Genomic DNA, 20,776 nt, shown 5'->3' with positions numbered 1-20,776 from the left:
TCCGGCACCACCCCTTGCACCGCCGAACTGACTGTATTTAGGTTGTGTAACTTAGAAAGAAATATTTATTGCTTTTGTAAAGAGCGAGATCTCAACCTCGCAGCAGTTAATTTTTTGGTTGAATCTAGGCAGTGCATGCGCTGCTCTGCGAGACATGCTGTATTCAAGTATGGACCTGATGCTCCACCCATATTTTTCATTGGCTTGTGTCATTGTCCTTTGGAAACTGTCGCTTTTCATTGATCAGTAGGCTTAGTAGTCCCTCCTCAGTACCGCCTTTTCTCATTTTGTAACCTCCCATGAGGACAACCCCTGTTACATGTGTTGTTACTTGGTAGGCTTTAATTACAGCCTCCGAGCACTATTTGCTTAAATAGTTGTCTCCTGCTTGCTGTTGCAGGCAGGACACGCTCGCCCCCATTGCTTTATTTATTTATTTTTTATAGCACAACACGCTCATACAGTGGCACCTCCCTGGAGCTTATTCATTCAATGCGGGGCTACGACGCCCCCTCCCCACAGCCCCGCGGACCGCCACTTACCCGGGGTCATTATAATCAAATTGAATGTGTGGGGGGGGGGCTTCTGCTCCCCCCACGCAGCCCTGGGACCATCACCTCCCCTGGGCTATGTTTGTTAAATGCAGGGGGCCACACGGCCCCGGGGACCGCCACCTCCCCGCGGTTAAGTATATAATTAGGCGTGAGGGGGTTCCTGTCCCCCTACGTAGCCACGGAGCTCGTCACCTCCCGGGACTATGTTTGTAAACAGCCCCCGGGACCACCACCTCCCTGGGGCTACTTATAATTGGGTGGGGGGCCGTGCGGTCCCCCGTCCTGGAGCCGCAATTGGACCTAGGGACCACCAACCCCCAGGGCCAGCTCCAGTAATGTCCCGGGGTGCCCACCCCGGGACATGGCAGTTTCTATGGGATGGCGGGAGAACCGCTTGGTCCCCCTCCCTTTAAAATAAAAAATAAAAATAGCCATGACCCAGGGAAGATGGGATCCCAGGGGCCAAAATCAACTGGAGGGGGGGCGCACTGCCCCACTCCCCTTTTCCAATTTGAAAAAACATAGAAAGGCCTAGGCTGTTAGAGAGTGTTGTACAAATAAAACCCCACGCTTTATTCTGATAACTGTTTTTGATGTTCCTCATTTTATAAGCGTGAAACTCCTTTTCAGGTGTTTTCCTGCTTTGTCGCGTGTGCGCCTCCCTGTGGGAGTGCTGTATTTCTTTTATTTGGGAGTGCGATGCAAGACATTTATACGAATGAACGTGAGACATAAACCAAAGATCCTCTTCAGAGAACAGCATGCATGTTACACCGAGTCTACATAAGTTTATTTTCCCAATATTCTTTGCACAGCAGATCATTATTAGTTTTGTCTGTAGATGGGTGAAGATAGAGAAACGGTCTGTCTGGTTCTCTCTCCGACACTAAATAAGTAATTCTGGAAATCAGTCAATCAATTACAAGGCACCTCGTAAGCGTATGGGTGAAAGGAAATGGAATGCTTCCTCGAAAGCTTCCACAGCTCAGATGTTGGGATTATTACCCGACTGGTCAAGTCTCAACAAAAACAGTATGCTGTAACACGTATAGTTTCCTTCTCCCTTATTACATTGGCTTTGAAGGTTGGCGCTGTCAAATCTATGTTTAATATCTCTTAGTACCTGGGTGGTCAGAACCCAGGGTTTTTGCACTGAGCCTCTAGTGTTTGGAATAAGCTTCATCTAGCTCTCTGGACAGCACCAATGTCATTAGAATTCAAAAATGAATTAAAGACCCATCTTTTAAGGTTATGTTAGATGGGTGGGCATGGGGTGGTGTTTGATTTAGGGATGTGTGTATGTGCGCCCGTCTACACTCTTTTCTGAATCAAAAGAGGAAACTAACAAATCTCATTAGCATCAGTATAGACATTACAATTTGAGAACAAACGTGAACTCATGGGTGGTAACGCAAAAGCCCCCCCAAAAAATGTGGTAAAAATACATGAATGTACAACCTCCATACAAATATGAACAACATGAATTCTAATTTTCATGCTTAGGATATACCATGTCTGAAATACCTAAAGACTGGTCAATGGTAAGCCTCTCGGGCATTGTTACGCCCTCTATACAGGCACTGTCATGAGTGTTCTCTCAGTATCCTGTTGAATAGCTCATTTGTTTATACAGTACTGTAATGGATATCGCAGCACTTGAAAGTAACTATACATGGTATCTATGCATTGTTCATGTTGTGTGATCAAAATGAGAAAATGTCAATAAAGATTTAAACAAAAAAAAATTAATTATAATTTTCATCTACAAACATGAGTTTAGCCAGTTGTGAAACGGTCAGTTTACTAAAATCAGAATCGAATATTACATTTCAGAAAAGGAAGGTTTTGCACGCCATAAATGAAACAAAGCCCTTGAAGCAAAAGAAACAAATCATACTGGTTAATTTATTGGGTGAACAAATCATGTGTACAAGTAAATCCTGAGCAAACGCTCGAGTACAAATAACATTTACTTCTGCAGTTAGACTACAACAAAAGGCGCCAGGAATTAACGGACACTCTTACCTGGCGGAGAAAGGTGATTGGCTGCTGTCCCATTGCATGTGCATCACCAATGTTTGCTTTGATGACCTCACTGAAAGGCTTTTTTATACCCTAGCGAAAAGAGAGAATATGCCAGTTAATAAGAAAAACGGCACCACAAGATCTCAAAAGGTAGTTGAGCTGCATCCAAAGGAGATTTTTGTTTGACACTGGCAAGCAGGGGAATACAACTGATTGTAACAAAAAAGTGTCGGATTTAGGCTTTTCTGGAGCTTAGAAATTCCACCTTGTGCGCTTTACCAAAATAAAACACACAGAAGTAAAGACGTGTAGCATGTGGTGCAGCAATGAGTTGTGTTACACAATCCAACAGCAGGGATGGCCCAGAGGCTCTGCATGCCAAGCTTAAATAACTGAGAAATGGTGGCTGGATGGATCAATGGACTCAAGGAATACTTCCACTTTTTTGTATTTCACCACTTCACTCTTGCTAGGGTGCCAATGTGCTTTACATATTGGGCAACACAGTGAAACTTAAACAGTGAGTGCATACTACACAGACAGCGGCAACGTTTCTAAAGGTTTACACCACAAACACAGAAAATAGACCGGAAACAGCATAGTTAGCTAATACATGTTAACGTTTTGATTAGTAGATGGCTCTTGGGAACAGTCTTGAACTTTTCGAAGAGATACCTTGTACCTTGATAAGCGTTTTATTTTATTGGCACAGCTTTGCACAATGTACACAACTATTTAGCAAAAGGCTATCAGCACCGTCAGACAAATAACTGGTTACATTTGAATGTGCCAACAATATTTCAAGTTGTGGATTTCATGACAAGCAGTAGCCCAACAGACAGGAAGCCACTCACAGCCAGGGAGTATGGGGTATGCGTATCCATGCCAGGGAGTTAGGGGTATGCGTAACCATGCCAGGGAGTAAGGGGAATGCGTAACCATGCCAGGGAGTAAGGGGTATGCGTAACCATGCCAGGGAGTAAGGGGTATGCGTAACCATGCCAGGGAGTAAGGGGTATGCGTAACCATACCAGGGAGTAAGGGGTATGTGTAACCATGCCAGGGAGTAAGGGGTATGCGTAACCATGTGCAGGTGCTACCCCAAGTGTAGTAGCAGTTTATAAAGCGAATTCTGCGCGCTTTCCATTCATGTTACTTCTGTCCCTGTTTTAAATGGTTCCACTGCTCATTTTCCACCTCTGCACAGTCATTGACTGATAGCAGGATTTAGAGGTTCTGGAGTTTTGTTACCACATGAGGGGTGGTTACTTAAGTTAAATCAATTAGCCCGGTATGACTGGAGCTGGAACCTCTAAAGTATTGTGGGGATCAAGATGTCCCTGATCCTTACTTCCTATGGAGAACAAGGAGAAACTTTGTACGGTGGACCAGGAGTCTAGAGGCTGATCCCTTTCTGTGTGCACGTGTGCTGGGGACGTGAACCTAAAACATACTTTCTTCCACGTCAAAACCAAGCTACTCATCTCAGATTAAGTAAACAGTGGAAGTTACATCCTGCTCTGTCTGGCAATGGAGGAGAAAGGTTTGGCAGAAATGACTCCTAGACACTACGCAATAAAATGACAATACTAAAAGGGAGCAAAAAGTACCAGGGCCCTAGAAAGAAAAACAAATTTGCGACTACTAGAAGAAATTTTACCCTTATAAATGGTCCTTCAGAACAAGGTGAACAACCATGCTAACAGAGTTTACAGATTTAGCAGCCAAGAGTCCAAAATGTGTACCCTGTGTATAGAGCATTTTAGAAGGAGTGATTTACAGACCGGATCTTCCCTCCCTCGTCCACCTTGGTAACTCAAGTAGAATGTACCAATTTTTCTAACTTATCATACCCAAATTCCTTAGAAGGTAACTTTACTAACTAGCTGGACTTCTAGCTTCTTCCATCTCAAGTTCTTGCCCACCCTCTCGGATTCTCCCCTATTTCTCATCCCTCCACTTCCCAGCCTTCTCCCTCCCTTCCAACTACATGACTGAAAGCAGCTACCCCTCATCAAGTGAAATAGTAGTATTTTGAAAAGACCACTCCACCCACAAGGATCAACTGGCAATCCGGCTATCATGACCCCACCATCCCTTTCTCTAGGTTTCTCTTCCACTTCTCCTTTCTCAACCATCAGTGCTTGGACGCTATATTAGGATGACAAAGCACTTCACTAATATCAAACATACATCAAATTACCTAACAACACATCTACAACCAAGCATTCTGGGGTTAAAGGGTAAAACACTGATCCGCCTTTGCTTGTACAGGGCACACCATTTTCCCATTTAGAGAACTGGCCTGCACATTTCGAGGTTTCTATCTGCCATCAAAACTAGATGCTTAGCATAAAATGTAGTTTATCGTGTTCTCGAAAACTAGAAAGAACAGCCCTTCACTGCAGATGGTGTCTACACAATCCTATATTTGTATTTATTTTCTTTCCAAAACGTTGGATCTAATAAAAAACACAAACATATAATGTAACAATTGCATTACTAAATAAAAAAATAAATGCATGGATGCAGACATATCTGCTACTCCTGGAAAGAGATCCCATCCTGATGCTACACACTGACATGCATGCAGTTCACTGTGCTCCCTCCAATTCCCAGCGGTGTGAGAACACAATCTTCTAAATCATAGAACAAGGCTACTCCAAAAGATCACTACAAAGATGCAGCACCGTTTTCCTCTCTCCTGAAGTCTGGCCATATAAGGAGAAACTGGATGAAAAATAACAGCATATCCACAAGTGACAATCTGAGCAAGAACATGGTGCAGTGAAACAATGATCTAAAAATACTGCTTTAAATGTCAGGTTGCTGTGGAACTCATCTGGAGATATTACAGCATCGTGTGAGCTATCTGGCGATCTGGGAAACACCCACACACTGAGGGAGAGGACTCAAAATAATCCATATGCTAGAAATACCCTCAACAGATTCCAAGTGATGGGGCTTTTCAGGAAGGAGGGTGAACATTGCTCCCAAACTGCAGTGAAATTATCTATTTAATATGCATACTGACAAAGCCAAAAGCTATGGTTTTATGTATGGCTTATTTTATTTGGGGTTTTTGTAAATTTCTACAAACCACCAAGATGTAGTTTGAGTACTTAAAGGCAGATACAGCGGTCTAGAGATCAATTAACAAAATAGGTAGTTGGGGGTGCTACATAGCCGCAGACCAACATGGCTGTTTGCACTGTTTGGAGCTCATGAGGCCGGAGCACACCATCCAGCATAATCCTGCAACCAGCATACATGAAAATGGCAGACAACGCCCTACACATCTAGAGCAAACCCTGCTGATCCAAGCACACCGAAAATCGCCTCCCCAAAGGGGATCTTACGTCCCGATTAGACTGAGGCCTTCCAATGCATGTGTTCTGAGATCGCAGAGGCGCTGAGGGGTGTGTGAGGTATGTTGCCCTGGAGAGACACCCGTCGGAGCTTCAAAATTAGTGGGTAGCTGACACGGTTGGATTGTGGCGGAGTCACTAAAGGTGTGTGGTGGATTGGAGATCAGCTCCTGTCGTGCGACCGTCCTCAAGGGGACAGGTGGTACCGACTGGGCTTGCCAGTGGATTGGACCACTCCCTTGAGGGGGCACAGCAGAGGGCTGCTGCAGGGTACATACAGGCCTACGGCCATGAGAAAACACGGAGGATGGATAACATCCTAGCGGATGGCGCCATGCCAACTTTGCAGCGCACGCACAGACCGCCTTTGCAGCTGGAAGCCTTAGAAATGCTGGAACTAACAGTCAGACACAACACATGAATGCTGGGAAGCCGCATCAAATGTGCTGGATTGTCATACTAACTCCTCAATCTCTGACATATGCAGGCTATTTTGCCTTATGCAGACGCCTCCCTGTTTGTGGCCCTAGCATTTTTACTTCGCTTTGGACCTGTGGAAAGAGTCTCACACTACAGTAACCCTAACCGTTTGTGGTGATGAAATAATTCAGCATGGGCAACAGGATGACTCACTGGATTCAACTGTTAGGCACGAGTTTTACTGCACTTCCCTTGCACTACTACTGCAAGGGTCAAAACTGGCACACGCATTTCTGATGCATTTCCTGTCCATAGGGGCACGTGGTAGAGGGGCCTGCTTTTTCCATGGTGGTTCGCTCTTGCCATGGAGCCACTGGGTTTGTCACTGTGCACAATGGATCAGGAGATGGGCATCCCGTTGCCTGATCACGCAGTCCTACTGTAAGCCAATGGCTTGCGTCTATACATATGCGCTGACCTCTCCTTGCTATCTCAGATCATTCGTTAAGTGTTAGGCCTGGGTGTTAACTGGCTTAAGTCAACTCTGTTCCTTTTTTCCTCTTCTCCCATAATTGGGCCATGTATTTCCCTGTACTGGACATGGGAGGGGGGGGGGGGCATTGCATGGTCACTGTCCTTGTTCCTGTGTCTTGGAATCAGCAAACACTACAACGCATTATTGAAAACCAACCTTAACAGAACTGCAGTAACCTTAATTGCACAGGTCGGATTCTGGAATTTACTCCCCATCGCCACCATTGGCAAAATCGCTAAAGCCAAGAAGATAAAAGTTGCTAGACCACTTATGACTTCTCGAACCTCCCTCTTCTGCTTCCTAGTATATATAATTATTTTTTTAAATCACTGGACAAATTGTTGGGCGAACTAAACTGGGGCTTAGGTAGGCATGGAGTTTTCCAGCGAAACTGAGACTATCGCCCAACGGGGGAGGCCTGAGAGCAGCTAATTTCTAAGTTTACTATCTGGCAGCCCGGTTACAATTGGTCTCTACTCTAGCTGGTCAGCTAGTAGACTATTAGTGAAGATTCCAGTCCTCGCTATAAAAGGTGAGACTGTTTTTCCAGGCTCGGCTAACCCCTCTCAAGAGCCCCTCATTGCCTGCTTTGTATCATGCTATGCTGCTGTTTCCAGTGCTTGTCCATCACTGGACATCCATCCTCTCGGTTTCGTTTATCCAGCTTTATTGCATACCCAACTCTGAGCAGGGAATCCCTGCGACCACCTTTGTTGCATGGGAGGAACTTGGCTTTTGCATATTATTGTGCTATCTCTTCCAGGAGGGACCCCTGATAGCCCTTCACATAACGCATGCGTATCTATGGCCTCCGAAGGGGCCACTTCCTAGCATGCATCCAGTTGGCATTGGCATTTAAGACACTATGGGCTATCACAAACACCAAGCCACATGAACACTCGTTCGTACAATCTCTCTACACCTTGGGAAATGGCAGGCAATTGATCACTTGGATCTACAAGGGTATCCTAACTCATAGCAGAGCAGATCTTTCAGGGACAAAGGGGTAGGACCTTTAATGAGCCCGAGTTGTTCAAGATCGCAGAATAGCCCCCGAAACTGTCACGCTAGTCAGGTTTTCAATACATTCAATTGAATGTATTACAAAGAGCTTAGCTGACTCACAAACTGCTGATAAAGTTGTTCTCTTCTGCAGACTATGAGTGCCCCAGATACAGTGCTCCTGAAGCCGACCTATTGCATATGTTCTGGAACTGCCCACGCTTGTACAACTTCTGGTATTAAGTCAAGCACCATGGTCGTCAAGCGCAGCCTGCTGGGCCTCTTCAAATGTACAAAATTCTGCAATGGAAATCTAAATTTCTGGACTGGTCTCTCCTGTTTGCCAAGCACTCTATGTCTTTGAATTGGAAGAGTAACCACCCCCTTCAGTACGGCAGTGGCTGGGAGCAGTGCTGAGGTAGTTGGAAGCTGAGGGTACAGACTTGAACAGAGATGCGGTCAGGGGCCACCACATGGACCCTATAGGGGGTCACTAGTAAGAAAGACACCAGACTCTCTTGATCTCTTAACAGTCAGTAATATGCAATCTGCAGCTGCCGGAGTCTTGCTTTCCTGGCTGTGTCCCCATGTTCAGCCCATCAATGACCACTTGCACTCTACCTCATGCCTCTCTTCGCTCCACCCTTACAAAGCATGCCTTCATTTGGCAAGATGTCTTAGACAGTGGTGCACCCAGTCTGCTTTGGTGCTTACCCCGCACCGCCCCTCAGCCCTCACATAGCTGCCTACTATCCTACGTCACTCACCTCTTTGTGCCATGCTCACAACTGACATATATCAAACCTTTGTTGAGACCCCAGATGGTCATATATGGACCCACTGAGCTGGTACCTGACACTAAGCAGCTCATGATATGTATCAATACATTGTATCCACCAGGACTACTATAAGGACTACTATAAAAAAGGAACAGGCATTGGTAAATAAAAGTCTCCCCTATGCGAGCTACTGGCTTTGCCAATCTGTTTTAGCCATGTTGTAAACCAGCGTGGTTGCTGTTCAGCATTGCTAAATGTTAGTGGCATAGAGGAGTGACAATGTGTGGAGTAGAGTAACGCAGAGTGGATCGGCACAGAGTGGAGTAGGGTGGAGCAGAGTAGAGCAGAGTGTCGTACATTGGAGTAGAGTGACGTGTGTAGTAGAATGGAGAAGAGTGTCCTACGGTGGTGAGACAGAGAGTCGTAGAGTGGACTGGCACAGAGTGTCGTAGAGTGGAAAGTCAGAGTGGAGTGGAGGATAGTGTAGTCTACTGTTGTGGCACAGAATGGGTTATCATAGAGTGTCATAGAAGGAGTGGTGTGGAGTGTGGTAGAGGAAGTGGTGTAGAGCGGCATAGAGTAAAAAGGCAGAGCGGCCTAGAGTGATGTAGAGCAAAGTGTTGTGGAGTGTCGCAGAGGGGTGTAGAGTAAAGCATGCATGGTGTGGTAGCGCACTAACCATTACAGACAACACATCTTCAATTGAAGTGACCATTACATTTGCACAGACATAGTTTTACTGATAAAACTAAACAGCACACAAACAATGTGTGGAAATGGCATCCCCTAGTGTATTGAGTTGTTTTGCTCGTATTAAAACATTTGTTTTCACCACACCTCAAAATTACAACAACAAAAAATTCTTCATTAGTGCTTTCCTAATTCTGATATATTCAGAAATATTTGCATAGTTCTTCTACAGACATTTAAATGTTGTTGTGTACGAGAGAACAGCCTTTTCTTTCCCACCTTGTCTCAGCAGCATTGTCACATAAATCTTCTTCACTCTGAAGTCAGAGAAGGAAAAGTAAAAACACCACCCTCCCTTGGAGAGTATGACATTTGACCTCTTTCTTTGAGTGTAAAGCAAATGTGAAAAGTTAAGAACAAAATGTAAAGGCCTGTTTACAGAAAAGGAGCAATGTACAAGAATACAACAAGTCCGTCAGACAGGTGGTGAACAAGTTATTCTCTATAGGAGGGACAAAGACATGCTGGCCAGCCTAAAACAAATAGAGCCAGCATATAGAAAGCAAGCAAATTTGACCTACAAAACACAAAGCCAATGGTAAGCGAGGAGCGAAATGCATTTCCAGGGAAGCTTTTAGAATGACCCCATGAAGTCTTTAGCAAACCAGACAGCTGAGCTGTCTAGAAGGCTTCTACCTAAAAAGGGCTAAAAACATAATAAAGATGAAATGAAAAACAAAGGTACAATAAAACAATAAATATTCCTGAGACACCCCACACAAAACTTGCGGAGTTGGTTAAAGTTAAGTTTCTTTGTTTTAAAAAGTTTATTTAGTAATATAACGTACAATGGAAGACTAAGATTTGGTGCTAAATATATGTGTAGCATATAGATACGATTGACTTATACTGCACTAATCGCAATTGAAAAACATGTATATTGGACAAAATTCAGAAACAGTATGATTACTAATACCATGTACGAAAACAAACAGAATATATTATGATAAAAATACATAACAGTTTAGGTATAAATTATAATAAAACCTAATAAAAATGTGAAAAAATAACAGCTGAAGGAATAGGGAACATGATAGAGGAAGCAATGAATCACAACCATATTGCACCCAACTCTGACCACCGCCACCCATTCATCACATGACCCCACATTAAGGAACGCGTCTAAAAAAAAGCCACACAAGTAAATCGACTTTCATCTTTTACACTCTTAACGACAGCTTTCACAACAGATACTGGCATCAAAAAAAGAAGTCGATTTTCACATAACTTCCTGTCATCACAGGTTCAACCCAAAAATAATTTTCAAATAATTTCTCTATTAACCTTACGAGCTATGTAAAGTCTTTACCAGCACTTCTGCTGCACAGTATGTCTGTCTCCAGTTGCAAATACCCCCCCAACATTTTTTTAAATACTCAACTGCATGCCGACAATTCCCTGTCAAAAACAAAATAATACTTATTAGCATCTTTCAAAGTTCTAAACGTTAACACTATAGTAGTATACTGAGCCAGCTGTACACAGAGAACCACCTATAGACCACGAGATGATTATCAACTATCAAGGTCTCTGGTTCCTTGGGTTCCTTTCTGGAGGGGCCCTTGCCTAGCAGCTCGGGACAGACTGTTCCCAAAAGAAGCAGGGTCAGTATTGATTTGGATAAGGTGGGTTACTTTCTAAAGTGCCATAGTGGGTGAAAAAACGATGGGCTGGAATGCTACCCAGAAAGATTGCCAGGTGTTTCGACTACTTGCAAGTATTCCTCCCATCATGGGGAGAGGAGTTGGCCTAACGGCAAGGGTGCTCGGGCTCGGAACCTGGGGAAATGGGTTCGAGTCTCGGTAATGACGCTGAACATCCTGTGATTCTGGGTAAATCACTTAATCTCCCCGTGCCTAACAAAAAATGAATGCGTGTCCTCATGTAACGTAACTGGTACTATGTAAAGCGCTCTGATACCTGATTGGATTCGGGCCAAGTTCGCGCGATATAAAACTCTGCAAAAAAACAAAAAAAAGTTTGTGCGTCTGATGTCATGAGGTGGAAAAAGAGTGTCAATAATAAGTTCAGCTTTTCCATTAAGTCATTTAATGGAATAACCCAAACACATATATTGCTCCCTGTCTCAATAAAGCTTTGTAATCAATTAATCTTCTGGAGCAAATCTTGCACATACCCACTTAGTACTAAAAAGGACTGTTGTAGCTTCTAGTCCTTTGTATGAGATTCAACTGCCACAGCTACGAATAAACGAGGCCCGAGATGGAAATCTGCAGAAGCTTGAAGATGCACCATCTAATTGACTTTCTTGACAAGGCATTTACTACTGTGGGTCGCTCTCTCTCTCCTTAAAAAATTGACTGGGCCCCAGGGGCACTAAAAATAGCTTGGGGAGGAGGGCAAAGGGGCCGCGATATATTCAGCCCTGGAATTGAGGTCCTGGGGACCCTAAATGGGCTAGGGATGGGGTCCCTACTTACGCCCCCCAAAACACACACACACATATAAAAATAAATACGAAAAATGACAAGTACACATTTTACTCTAAAATATAGTGCTAAATGAATTTTCTGCCATTTTCCAGAGACTTTGCGTTATTGCGCAAAAGTAAATTTTGCAAGTTTTGTACACCCCTACAAAATACCTGCCTACAGACTTTAGCACATTGTAATTTTACTCCTAGAAAGCCTATTCCCTTTAATACATGTTTTTCATAATAAGTAAATTTGGGCTAATTGCGGTGTTACAACTTTTCTTTAGCAACACATCGCGCCTAAGAAATCCTACGTAACTTTTCCCAGGGAACCTATAAGGCCTATAGCCATGACTGTTGACTTGACACTATAAACAAAACAGGCTGTGATCTTACCAAATCAAAATGATTCTACTGGCTCAGCTTATTTGGAGGAAGCAGGGTCTCGATGGATAGTTACAAAAATTAGAAAAATAAATTATACATAAGCATTGTTCTTAACCTGATTTAGTCAGGAGATGACTTTGGGCAATCTTGCTTTCCGACTCATCCATTTTAGATGAGACAGAAAGATCACAGACTAAGCATGTTGTCAAAGTGCAATGTTTACAAACACACTTTCAATGAGTTTGTCATCAGAGTTTGTACAAGATGTTGTTTTTATTTGTCTTAAGACAATGTTACTATGGAATCTAGCAATTACAACTTGTTATATTCCTATTCCCATACAGGTCGCTAAACCCATATAGAGTTGGGCCATCAACCGGGTTGATCTACAAGATCATTTTCATATCTTTGGCTGTAAATTTAACTTTACTTAATAATTACTCTTTCCCTTTACACTTATACAGCAGAGAGGGCAACAGCTTCTGGAAACGCCCCTACACCTCAATTGAGGGTGAATGAGGATAGAAACAGGTTGCGCTCTCAAGGTGGGTTGGATCGATCCCCACCTCGTTTGACCACTACTATTGGTGACCTAATAAAAAAAGGTCAATTATCCAACAATAGGTAGTTTTAACCTGGATCCCTCTACTTACTGTCCTCTGCAGTCAGGCCATACACCCTACAACTCATTAGCGCTCATCGCTCACCCTGTTACCAAACTCAAAAAACACATCAGAAGCTCCCCTATATTAAGATAGTAGCTCACTCCTTGATCATCATAGACAGGTACAAGAAGAGGCCCAATGATGAAGCATGCCACCCATCACGTAGGTAAATGCTTTCCATCTTGAAAATGACAACACTTTTTTGAAACACTTGATAAGTTATCAGAATTTCTACACCTTATCAAGGAGTACTCTTTGTGTGGTTATATGAATTGGTGGGCCTTCGTCCTTGCCTCTTGCTTCTTCCCCTTCCCTTCTTCGTAATATGTTGAATGAAACTCAAATACTGGTAATTACTCTGGACCACAATCCAGTCCATTATTTTTCGGCCGACCATGCCACCCCATACAGGAGCCACCTTTAAGTAAATGAGCCTAGGTCATTCCCCACTAGGAACAGTCCAGTCCAACTGCAAGGCCAGATCACCTCTGAGCAGGACCACATGGAGCGCTGACTGCTTTTAGCCTCCATGGGCGGCGGGTATGTCCAGACGTGGGTAATACACTCAAAATAGGCTGAAACTGGTCTGGGGTTGCTTGTGTTCCAGTCAAGAAAGGACTGGATTTGGGTGTTGAGGCTGGACTTTTCCTATTGCAGCAGGACCAAGGCTGAATTGCATACGGCAAGGTCTACTCTGGGATGGCATGGTGGGGATGGCACGGTGGGGACCACGATGCATTGGGATGCAGCCCCATGTAAGTACCAGTGGCAGAGATTAATTCAAGCTTTCTATTTATCACGTTTTTGTATTCTTCACAGTGATAACATCCATATAGTGAACCAGAATAGGTACTTTCACGGTGTAAAACTCAACTAAATCAAAAAGGTGAGCAATGCACACCAGAAGTTAAACAATGACTCAAAAGAAAAGATTCATATAAGCATGCAAAATCCCTCTTATTAAAAAGTTCACAATTGTGGGTGTTGGAGTATTTGTTCACTTCTGATTACCAATTGTAATTTTAAAAAATGCCAGCTTGCTCTAAAACGTAAATATGTTTCAGAAAGCACGTCTCTGGTCCTTTCTTTCATGTTAAGTGTTAAAAACTTTAATGATAAACCAAGCTGGATTCATGAAAAGAACATGAAAAGGGAAAAGAAGCCGAGTTAGTGTTCTGAAACAAACTGGTTTAAAAGGGGCAAATCTCGAGGGGCTTGAAGCTCTAGAATAAAACTAAAAAGTCTGGAGGTAAAAGACTGTGGAAGACAAATTGGAAGTCACATACAACAACATGATTAAAGACTGCATTATTCTTAAATTCCACATTATTCTTTAAGGCACAGACCACTGCGCAGAGTGTATTTCAGAGAAAAGTCAGTGGTAAGCTAAGTGTGCTAAAACTAGGCTGCAATGTGCCAATCTGAATAAGGAAGCCAGTCCGGGTTAGGGTCTTGCTAAATAGAAAGGGCATTGGAGACCACTGAACTGGCAAGATATCTTAACACTTCTAGCCAATAGCCTCAAGGAACACCAGAGCATTGTGGAAAGCCAGGTTTATGTTTGGGTGCAGATCGAGCCTCACCAATAATCAATGGCTTCACCTACACAGCCTCCTTGTCTGGGGGTTGCATTTCAAAGATAATGTAAGCACCTAAGTGAGCAGAGTTCCATCTAGAGTAGAGATATTAAGTATATCGAAGTACTTCAGGAGCACATATGACATAACAAGGCTCATTATGCCTGTAGACGTCTCTGTCAAGGTAAGAGGTCACATTTTAAGGCAAAATCTGCAGCAGATGAAGGGGAAGAACTCAAAAGCAATGGCAGGCTTGGCGACTCAGCCGAATCTGAGGTGTTAGAGCAAGAAGAGAAATTGGCAGGTTGGATGTGGCTGAACGCCATCGTGTGTCAACAGAGGCTATATATAGTCAAAATGTGATGAATCCACTCCTCATGTGAAATGTACACTAGAATGCACCACATAAAAATACATCACGAGACATTCAGAAGGGGTCTAGGACCATGAACAAAAATCAGATCTACCCTCCAAAAGGTAAGGCCAACTTTGTTCCACAGAAAAGTGTAGCAAGAAGAGAAACTGACAGGCTGGATTTGTTTGTAAGCCGCCATCTGTCAACAATAGCTATGTGTAGTTAATATGTGATGAATCCAGTCCTTAGGCTGAAAAGGATACTAGTATGCACCACATAGCAAGAGATGTTCAAAACAGGTAAACTGTTCAAGGCACAGAATATGATCTACCTTCCATAGGGTATGGCCAACTTTGTTCCTCAGAAAGAAAATCAGGCTGAAATATAAGAAAAAGGAATAAACCTTTGCATGAAGCGAAGGACACAAAATTGATGTAATTTTGCATTGAGAATAAATGGCATTCTGTTAAGAATGGTAGGTTGGCTACATTCTGCTCAAACTCAAAAAAGGGTGAGAGCATTTGAAAGGTTGGTGGGCCGGAGCAGAGAAATAAGCATATCTAGCTGGACGCTAACTAAGTTCCAGTACAACAGCCTTTCGAAGTTGATGGCCATTCAAGTAAATACCCAATAGCGATACAGTATTGGGTCATCCAATTACTGATGCAGAAAATTGCTTGAGGATAAAATATGCATCTTTTTAGATACCTACTCAGGTGATATTTGCAGGATTTTATTGCAAATGGACGACAAGGAAATGTAAGTCTCGTAGGTCAATAAAAACAGGATTTAAGAGAACAAAGAGAACAAATGTATACCGCACACGTATCTCTCCCCCCACACACATACAATCACTTTTTATGGTCCCCTTATGTGTATGTATACGTTGTATCGCCAAGCTCATAAATGGCAATTTTCCCACAAACAGACCTCAGGGACATTACTTGTCAGAGGCGAATCAGGGTAACATCTGCTCATGGGAGGACTTGAACGATAATACTTAAAGGTGATTTGTGAAAACTCTAAAGATGCTTCTGCTTTTCTCATGAGCAAGTGGGGCTTTGTGACCTAGCAACTTCTAGACAGTTATATTTAATCAGTTAGGTGTTCCCACTTAATGAGCGACACACAGGTGCCCAACTCAACTGCCTTCGGATGTTTGAAATGACATGGGGATACACGCGGTTAGTCCATTCAACTCAGTGGAAGAAAAACACAAAGCCACCCGTACTCTTTAGTAAGTGTATTTCGAGTTTGTTAATCGATTTATTTTAACTATTTTGTTTGTGATCCTCAAACCTGCATCCGCCTTCTTGTCTCGCATGCCCACCATACCCACGTGTCTTGACCCTGCTGACAGTCAGTCAATCATTGCCCTGGCTACACCAATTATGTGGGACAGGTAAAGTCTCCTACTCTGTGGGGTGCTCTTTAGTATATCTGTGATGCTACAACAACGCTCCCTGAACACCAGTACATGTAATAGAAGCTGCAGGGCTACGCTCATGGGATCATGAGAATAGCACTCCTAGTACCTACTATTCTGGTTAGATATGCCTTACTAAAGGTGTGCAAGTATCCAGTGTGACTATCCGAGTCGAGGCACTGTTATCAGGATGATGCTTCTTTTAACGAGAGCCTGCCCCGCCCCCCAGATCAGTTAAGGCCAGCCCCCAGTTTGAAGGTCCCTGCTCTACAGACATATATGGCAACTTTGACACCCCCCACCAATCCTCAATAGCACAAAGTTCAGAGGTTTCTGACACCCGCCAAGGAATACTCCACAACATGGATTCCAAAGCAAGTTAGATGTGGAGGAAAAAAAATACACGTGCACATCCAGATGTTCACTCATCTTACTGACGCAGCGCCACAGTCTTAAATACTATTCCTTTGGGTGGCTGCTTGAATTGACTCTTCAGGTGCCCGTGCTATCCACACCCCTGCGGGAGTGCCCTTCAGTTGATCTTGGTGATCAGAGCATTACATTCCTGTCTCAGCAGAATACTTCCCACGTTCAATATAATGCCTGTGTGACAAGCAGGTACTTTAATCAGGAGGGTTACCGAAATGATGAGACAGTGGAATATCGGATTGAGGCATGGTTGACTAAATTATGCAGCAAGAAATGGCAAATTATGCAGCACATTTTGTTATCACTTCATTATTTTGTACTTTTTAAAGATGGTTATACTGTCGGGCAAAAATGTAACTTCATTAATGCTAGTTTGACAACCAAATACTAGTGAACCTATGCAATGGTGCCTTCCGCTGCACGTGAACACGTTGCCATGTTTTTAGTAACTTGTGATCAGTTTGAGCTAGAAACACTTGTTTTGCTGACATCTGCAGATAATGCAGCAGATGGATTAAGTGGCAAATACATGTTTGTCTGGGGGGAAAAAGGCGCGTCCACGTAATCCCATTATTCCAGTGGCCCTAACAATAAGCAGTGAAAATTGAAGAATACTGGATGTCTCTAATAAGTTGAGTGTGGCACTGTGCAGATGCATCCAGCATTTTCATGTTGTTGCAAATAATCAATTCAAAATACAAGATCCATCAGAACATTGACCACACTCCCAACAACTGTCAGATCCTATGAATTTGAGTATTGACAATCTCGCATGACCATAACAAGCATTTGCATACCCAATAGGTCTCGCCTTTGGGACCTTATAAGTATTTATTTATGCAGCACAATATCCTTGGTGCAACAACATCAACTGTTGCATGGCTAAACACTTATAAGGTCTCAAAGGCGAGACCTATTGGCTATGACAATGCTTGTTTTAGGACTTGAGCCCTGCAAGAGACAATGTCAAAATCTGTCCCTTAGATATACTTGAAAATGGATTTCTGCTCCTTATACCACATCCGAGGGTAGGCCGTGGATTCCCTCCCTAATGATATCAACACATCGAGTACGAGCCAGTTATATATTTTGAACGACGACATTGGGAATTGCAACATTAACTAGACTATTAATAAGCTTCAAAAATATAGCGGTAGAGATGGAGCTAGTCTGCACCGTCATGCAATTAATTCCCGGTAAAGGATTCAGATCTGCCTGGAAGAAGCTTACCTAGTACAATGTGTGACAGTTTCATAAAGTTTGAAAAGTCAGTTTCCATATTACATAAAATTGACAGAATGCACAGGGCTAGCGATCGCACACTGTGGACATAGATCGCGCTTACATTCTTAAAATGTGGATGGAACTGATGAGCGTTTAACTTCCTCCTTTACGAAGCCGCAAGGGATGAAGCTACAGTGACTGCATACCACCAGAGACCTACGCGCAGCAAGGGATGCGCAGGAGGCCTGGATGATGAAACCACCAGAGTGTGATAGCAGTTCAGTGTTCAGGCCATACAAAGCGCACAACTTTCAAGACCCTCCCCATACTGACACGCCCCTCTAGCCACAACTAACGTGTGTGAACTAGTAATAGTGTGATAAGTAAAAGCTGAATGGCAAAATGTACATCGCATGTTATTTCGCATTCACCTTTCAAATGTTATTTATTTATCCGTGCGGAGGAAGTACGCAGGGAGTGATAAGCAGCTGCAGAGGAATGAATGAAGGCGAGAACACACCATTCCTTACACGTCCAGCTCTCTGGCCCTACAACAGCATGGACAGGGGCAAGTGATAAGTGTTCAGCTATGAAATTAAGGGTTTTTAGATATGGGGTGCACTCCATACTCACCCCAAGCAGCTCCCGTTCCAGCTCCCCGGCTCGGCAGACGATGGGACCCCTAACCGCGTATTCCACAGCGCGTACGCAGGGGTTCATGCTTTGCAGGGTCAGAGTGCGCGGCCGAGGAGGACCCCCAGGAGCATGCGGGGCAGGGGCCGTGGTGCTCGCTGCACGGCATGGCCCCGAGGCGGAGAAAGCCCCGATCACGGAGAACCGTAGCCTCTTCATTCTGTCGTCTACAATCAGGGTCCGATAGCCAACCTGCGACTGCGCAGAAGCGAGAGCGCGGTATGTCTTCAGAGACGTCCAAGTTAGAGTCAGGCACAGGATGCGCGATGAGGCAATTTTTGTGCATTCTAGTGAAAAATGCTCAATGTTTACAAACAGATGTCTAGCTACTCCTATGGAAGAGGCTTCGGGCCAACCACAGGCCAGTCTACTTGCATCCTAGGTAGCCAACAGGCGTTTCCCCTTCAGTTGTGCGTCCTTCCAATCTATGCCCCATGCGTGTTATTGACGAATGTGTTTTTTGCAGACACACGTGTTTATTTAATACGAGTTTGATAAATCAGCGGCTTAGCAAGTTTTCATGGTAAAATGTAAATACCAGCCCCTTTTTAGTCGACTTCCACGAATTTTTCAGACACAGTCAAAAAATTAAGTATGTAGCTTTTTAATAGTGATAAGTACCATGTTTACATTCTTTTAGGAAATCTTGTGAGAAGCGGGATGTATTGTATCTTTTATATAGTCCTATGTGTCGTGCCCTTGACCTGGTGGACACGGAATAAATAATGCCACGCATACTTGGTGTCTCGGGTCTCAGCTGGGGTCACGAGTGAGCACTGGAACCGTTATTTATATCCTTGGACAGTGCCCGTCCCTCGGAGTGCATGGGGCAACATTTTAGAGTAGCGACCGCCGGGTGACATTCTACATCACATGTGCCCGGCTCCCCAAACACCCACAACTGGCAGATATAGTCTCTCAACCTCTGTGGGCTGACCAACGACATCCCCGCAGGGGACCCTTATAAGAGGACGGCCCCTTTAGTGCCACAGGATGGCACACTGGACAGCCTAGTGTCCGGAGACCCCTTCTGGGTCACGCTCGTCACTTCCGGCCGAGGTGGGGGAAGGGGAGAGGCCTCTTTGTCCATCACTCTGACGCCGTTTGGACGTGTCCCGGGAGCTGCGGATCTCAGATTGCACGTGAGTGCATATCCCCCCGCCCGGTTCCTCCCTCTAGGGGGGGTGTATCAGGGCCGGTTGGCCTGCATGGATGCGGGCCGCCTTGGGGTGTGGGGGGTTCCGGCAGCTCCCGCTTGGCCACGGTCGTCTCCCCTGGGCTGCCCCAGCCCCGAGTGGGCTCTGTGGGTGTTGGGGATGGAGGTAGGCGGGGGGCAGCTGTGCACTATGCACCCCGCTTACGTTAGCCCGTCCGGGGTGGAGGACTCAGAGGTGTTATGTTATGTTAAAATTTGGTAGAGCGCAAAACAGCTGCCCCAGCAAAGGGGCGTCCCGGCGCTAAAGAACCACAGAATCTTCACCAAATCTTCATAGCCTGTCGGCCTCAGCCCACGTGGGCAGTGGCCGGGGCCGGGGTGGGTCGGCCGCAAGGGGAGGGAGGTAGCAGGCACCTTAGGCTCCCTCCCCGCCATCTTTCGGTAGCGGCAGCAGGGAAATTGGCACTGAGCATGTCGACGGCGCGGGGGGCAGATCTCGTACTGCTGCTGGCTAACGCTGCATCGAAGGGACCGGGTCATCTCCCGTGTTGCCGGGTGTGTGGCGGCGGGGGTCCCCTGCCTCGTGTGCTTTGAGGGCCCGATTAGGCCGGCCGGCGGAAAGGGGGGGGGCAGCCAGGCATGTCCGGTGACCGCCAAGGTCACAAAGGATCTCTCGCAGTCCTTCACCCAGCAGGCCTTCCCTCCCCCCGTACACTCCGCATGTGCCCAGGTAGGGAGCCGTACAATCGCTAGCCTGGCCCCCTGTGCACGTCACCAGGTTAGCGGAGGGGTCTGATTGTTGGTGGCCTGAGGGCCAGGGATGCCGAGGACTGGAGGGGGGAGGTGGAGAAGACGGCGAGCATCCTGCCCCACCCTTCCTCCCCGGGTTAGGTGTGGGGGGCACGCATATGCAACAGGGGGAGCGGGGCAGGGGTAATCAAGCTTGCCTAGGGCGCCACCACCCAAGTACGGGGTGTCGGGGCTCGGCCTTGGTTGA

General features: G+C 45.0%; 1 protein-coding gene across 1 annotated transcript in view; it reads right to left on the bottom strand.

The window, feature by feature from the left end:
• GPT2 (glutamic--pyruvic transaminase 2) overlaps positions 1-18,833 on the bottom strand; it is a 130,984-nt gene extending 112,151 nt beyond the window's left edge. Inside the window, exons 1-2 of the mRNA XM_085640134.1 lie at positions 18,564-18,833; positions 2,580-2,669 (exon numbers count right to left, since the gene is read on the bottom strand). Of these exons, the coding sequence (XP_085496260.1) occupies positions 2,580-2,669; positions 18,564-18,782 (309 nt within the window). The 5' untranslated portion in view covers positions 18,783-18,833. The remainder of the gene's footprint in view (positions 1-2,579; positions 2,670-18,563) is intronic.
• Between the last annotated feature and the right edge of the window lie 1,943 nt (positions 18,834-20,776).

Source organism: Triturus cristatus, chromosome 12 (assembly GCF_964204655.1).
Source record: "Triturus cristatus chromosome 12, aTriCri1.1, whole genome shotgun sequence".
Taxonomy (NCBI): Eukaryota; Metazoa; Chordata; class Amphibia; order Caudata; family Salamandridae; genus Triturus; species Triturus cristatus.
This window is presented reverse-complemented; position numbering and strand designations above follow the sequence as displayed.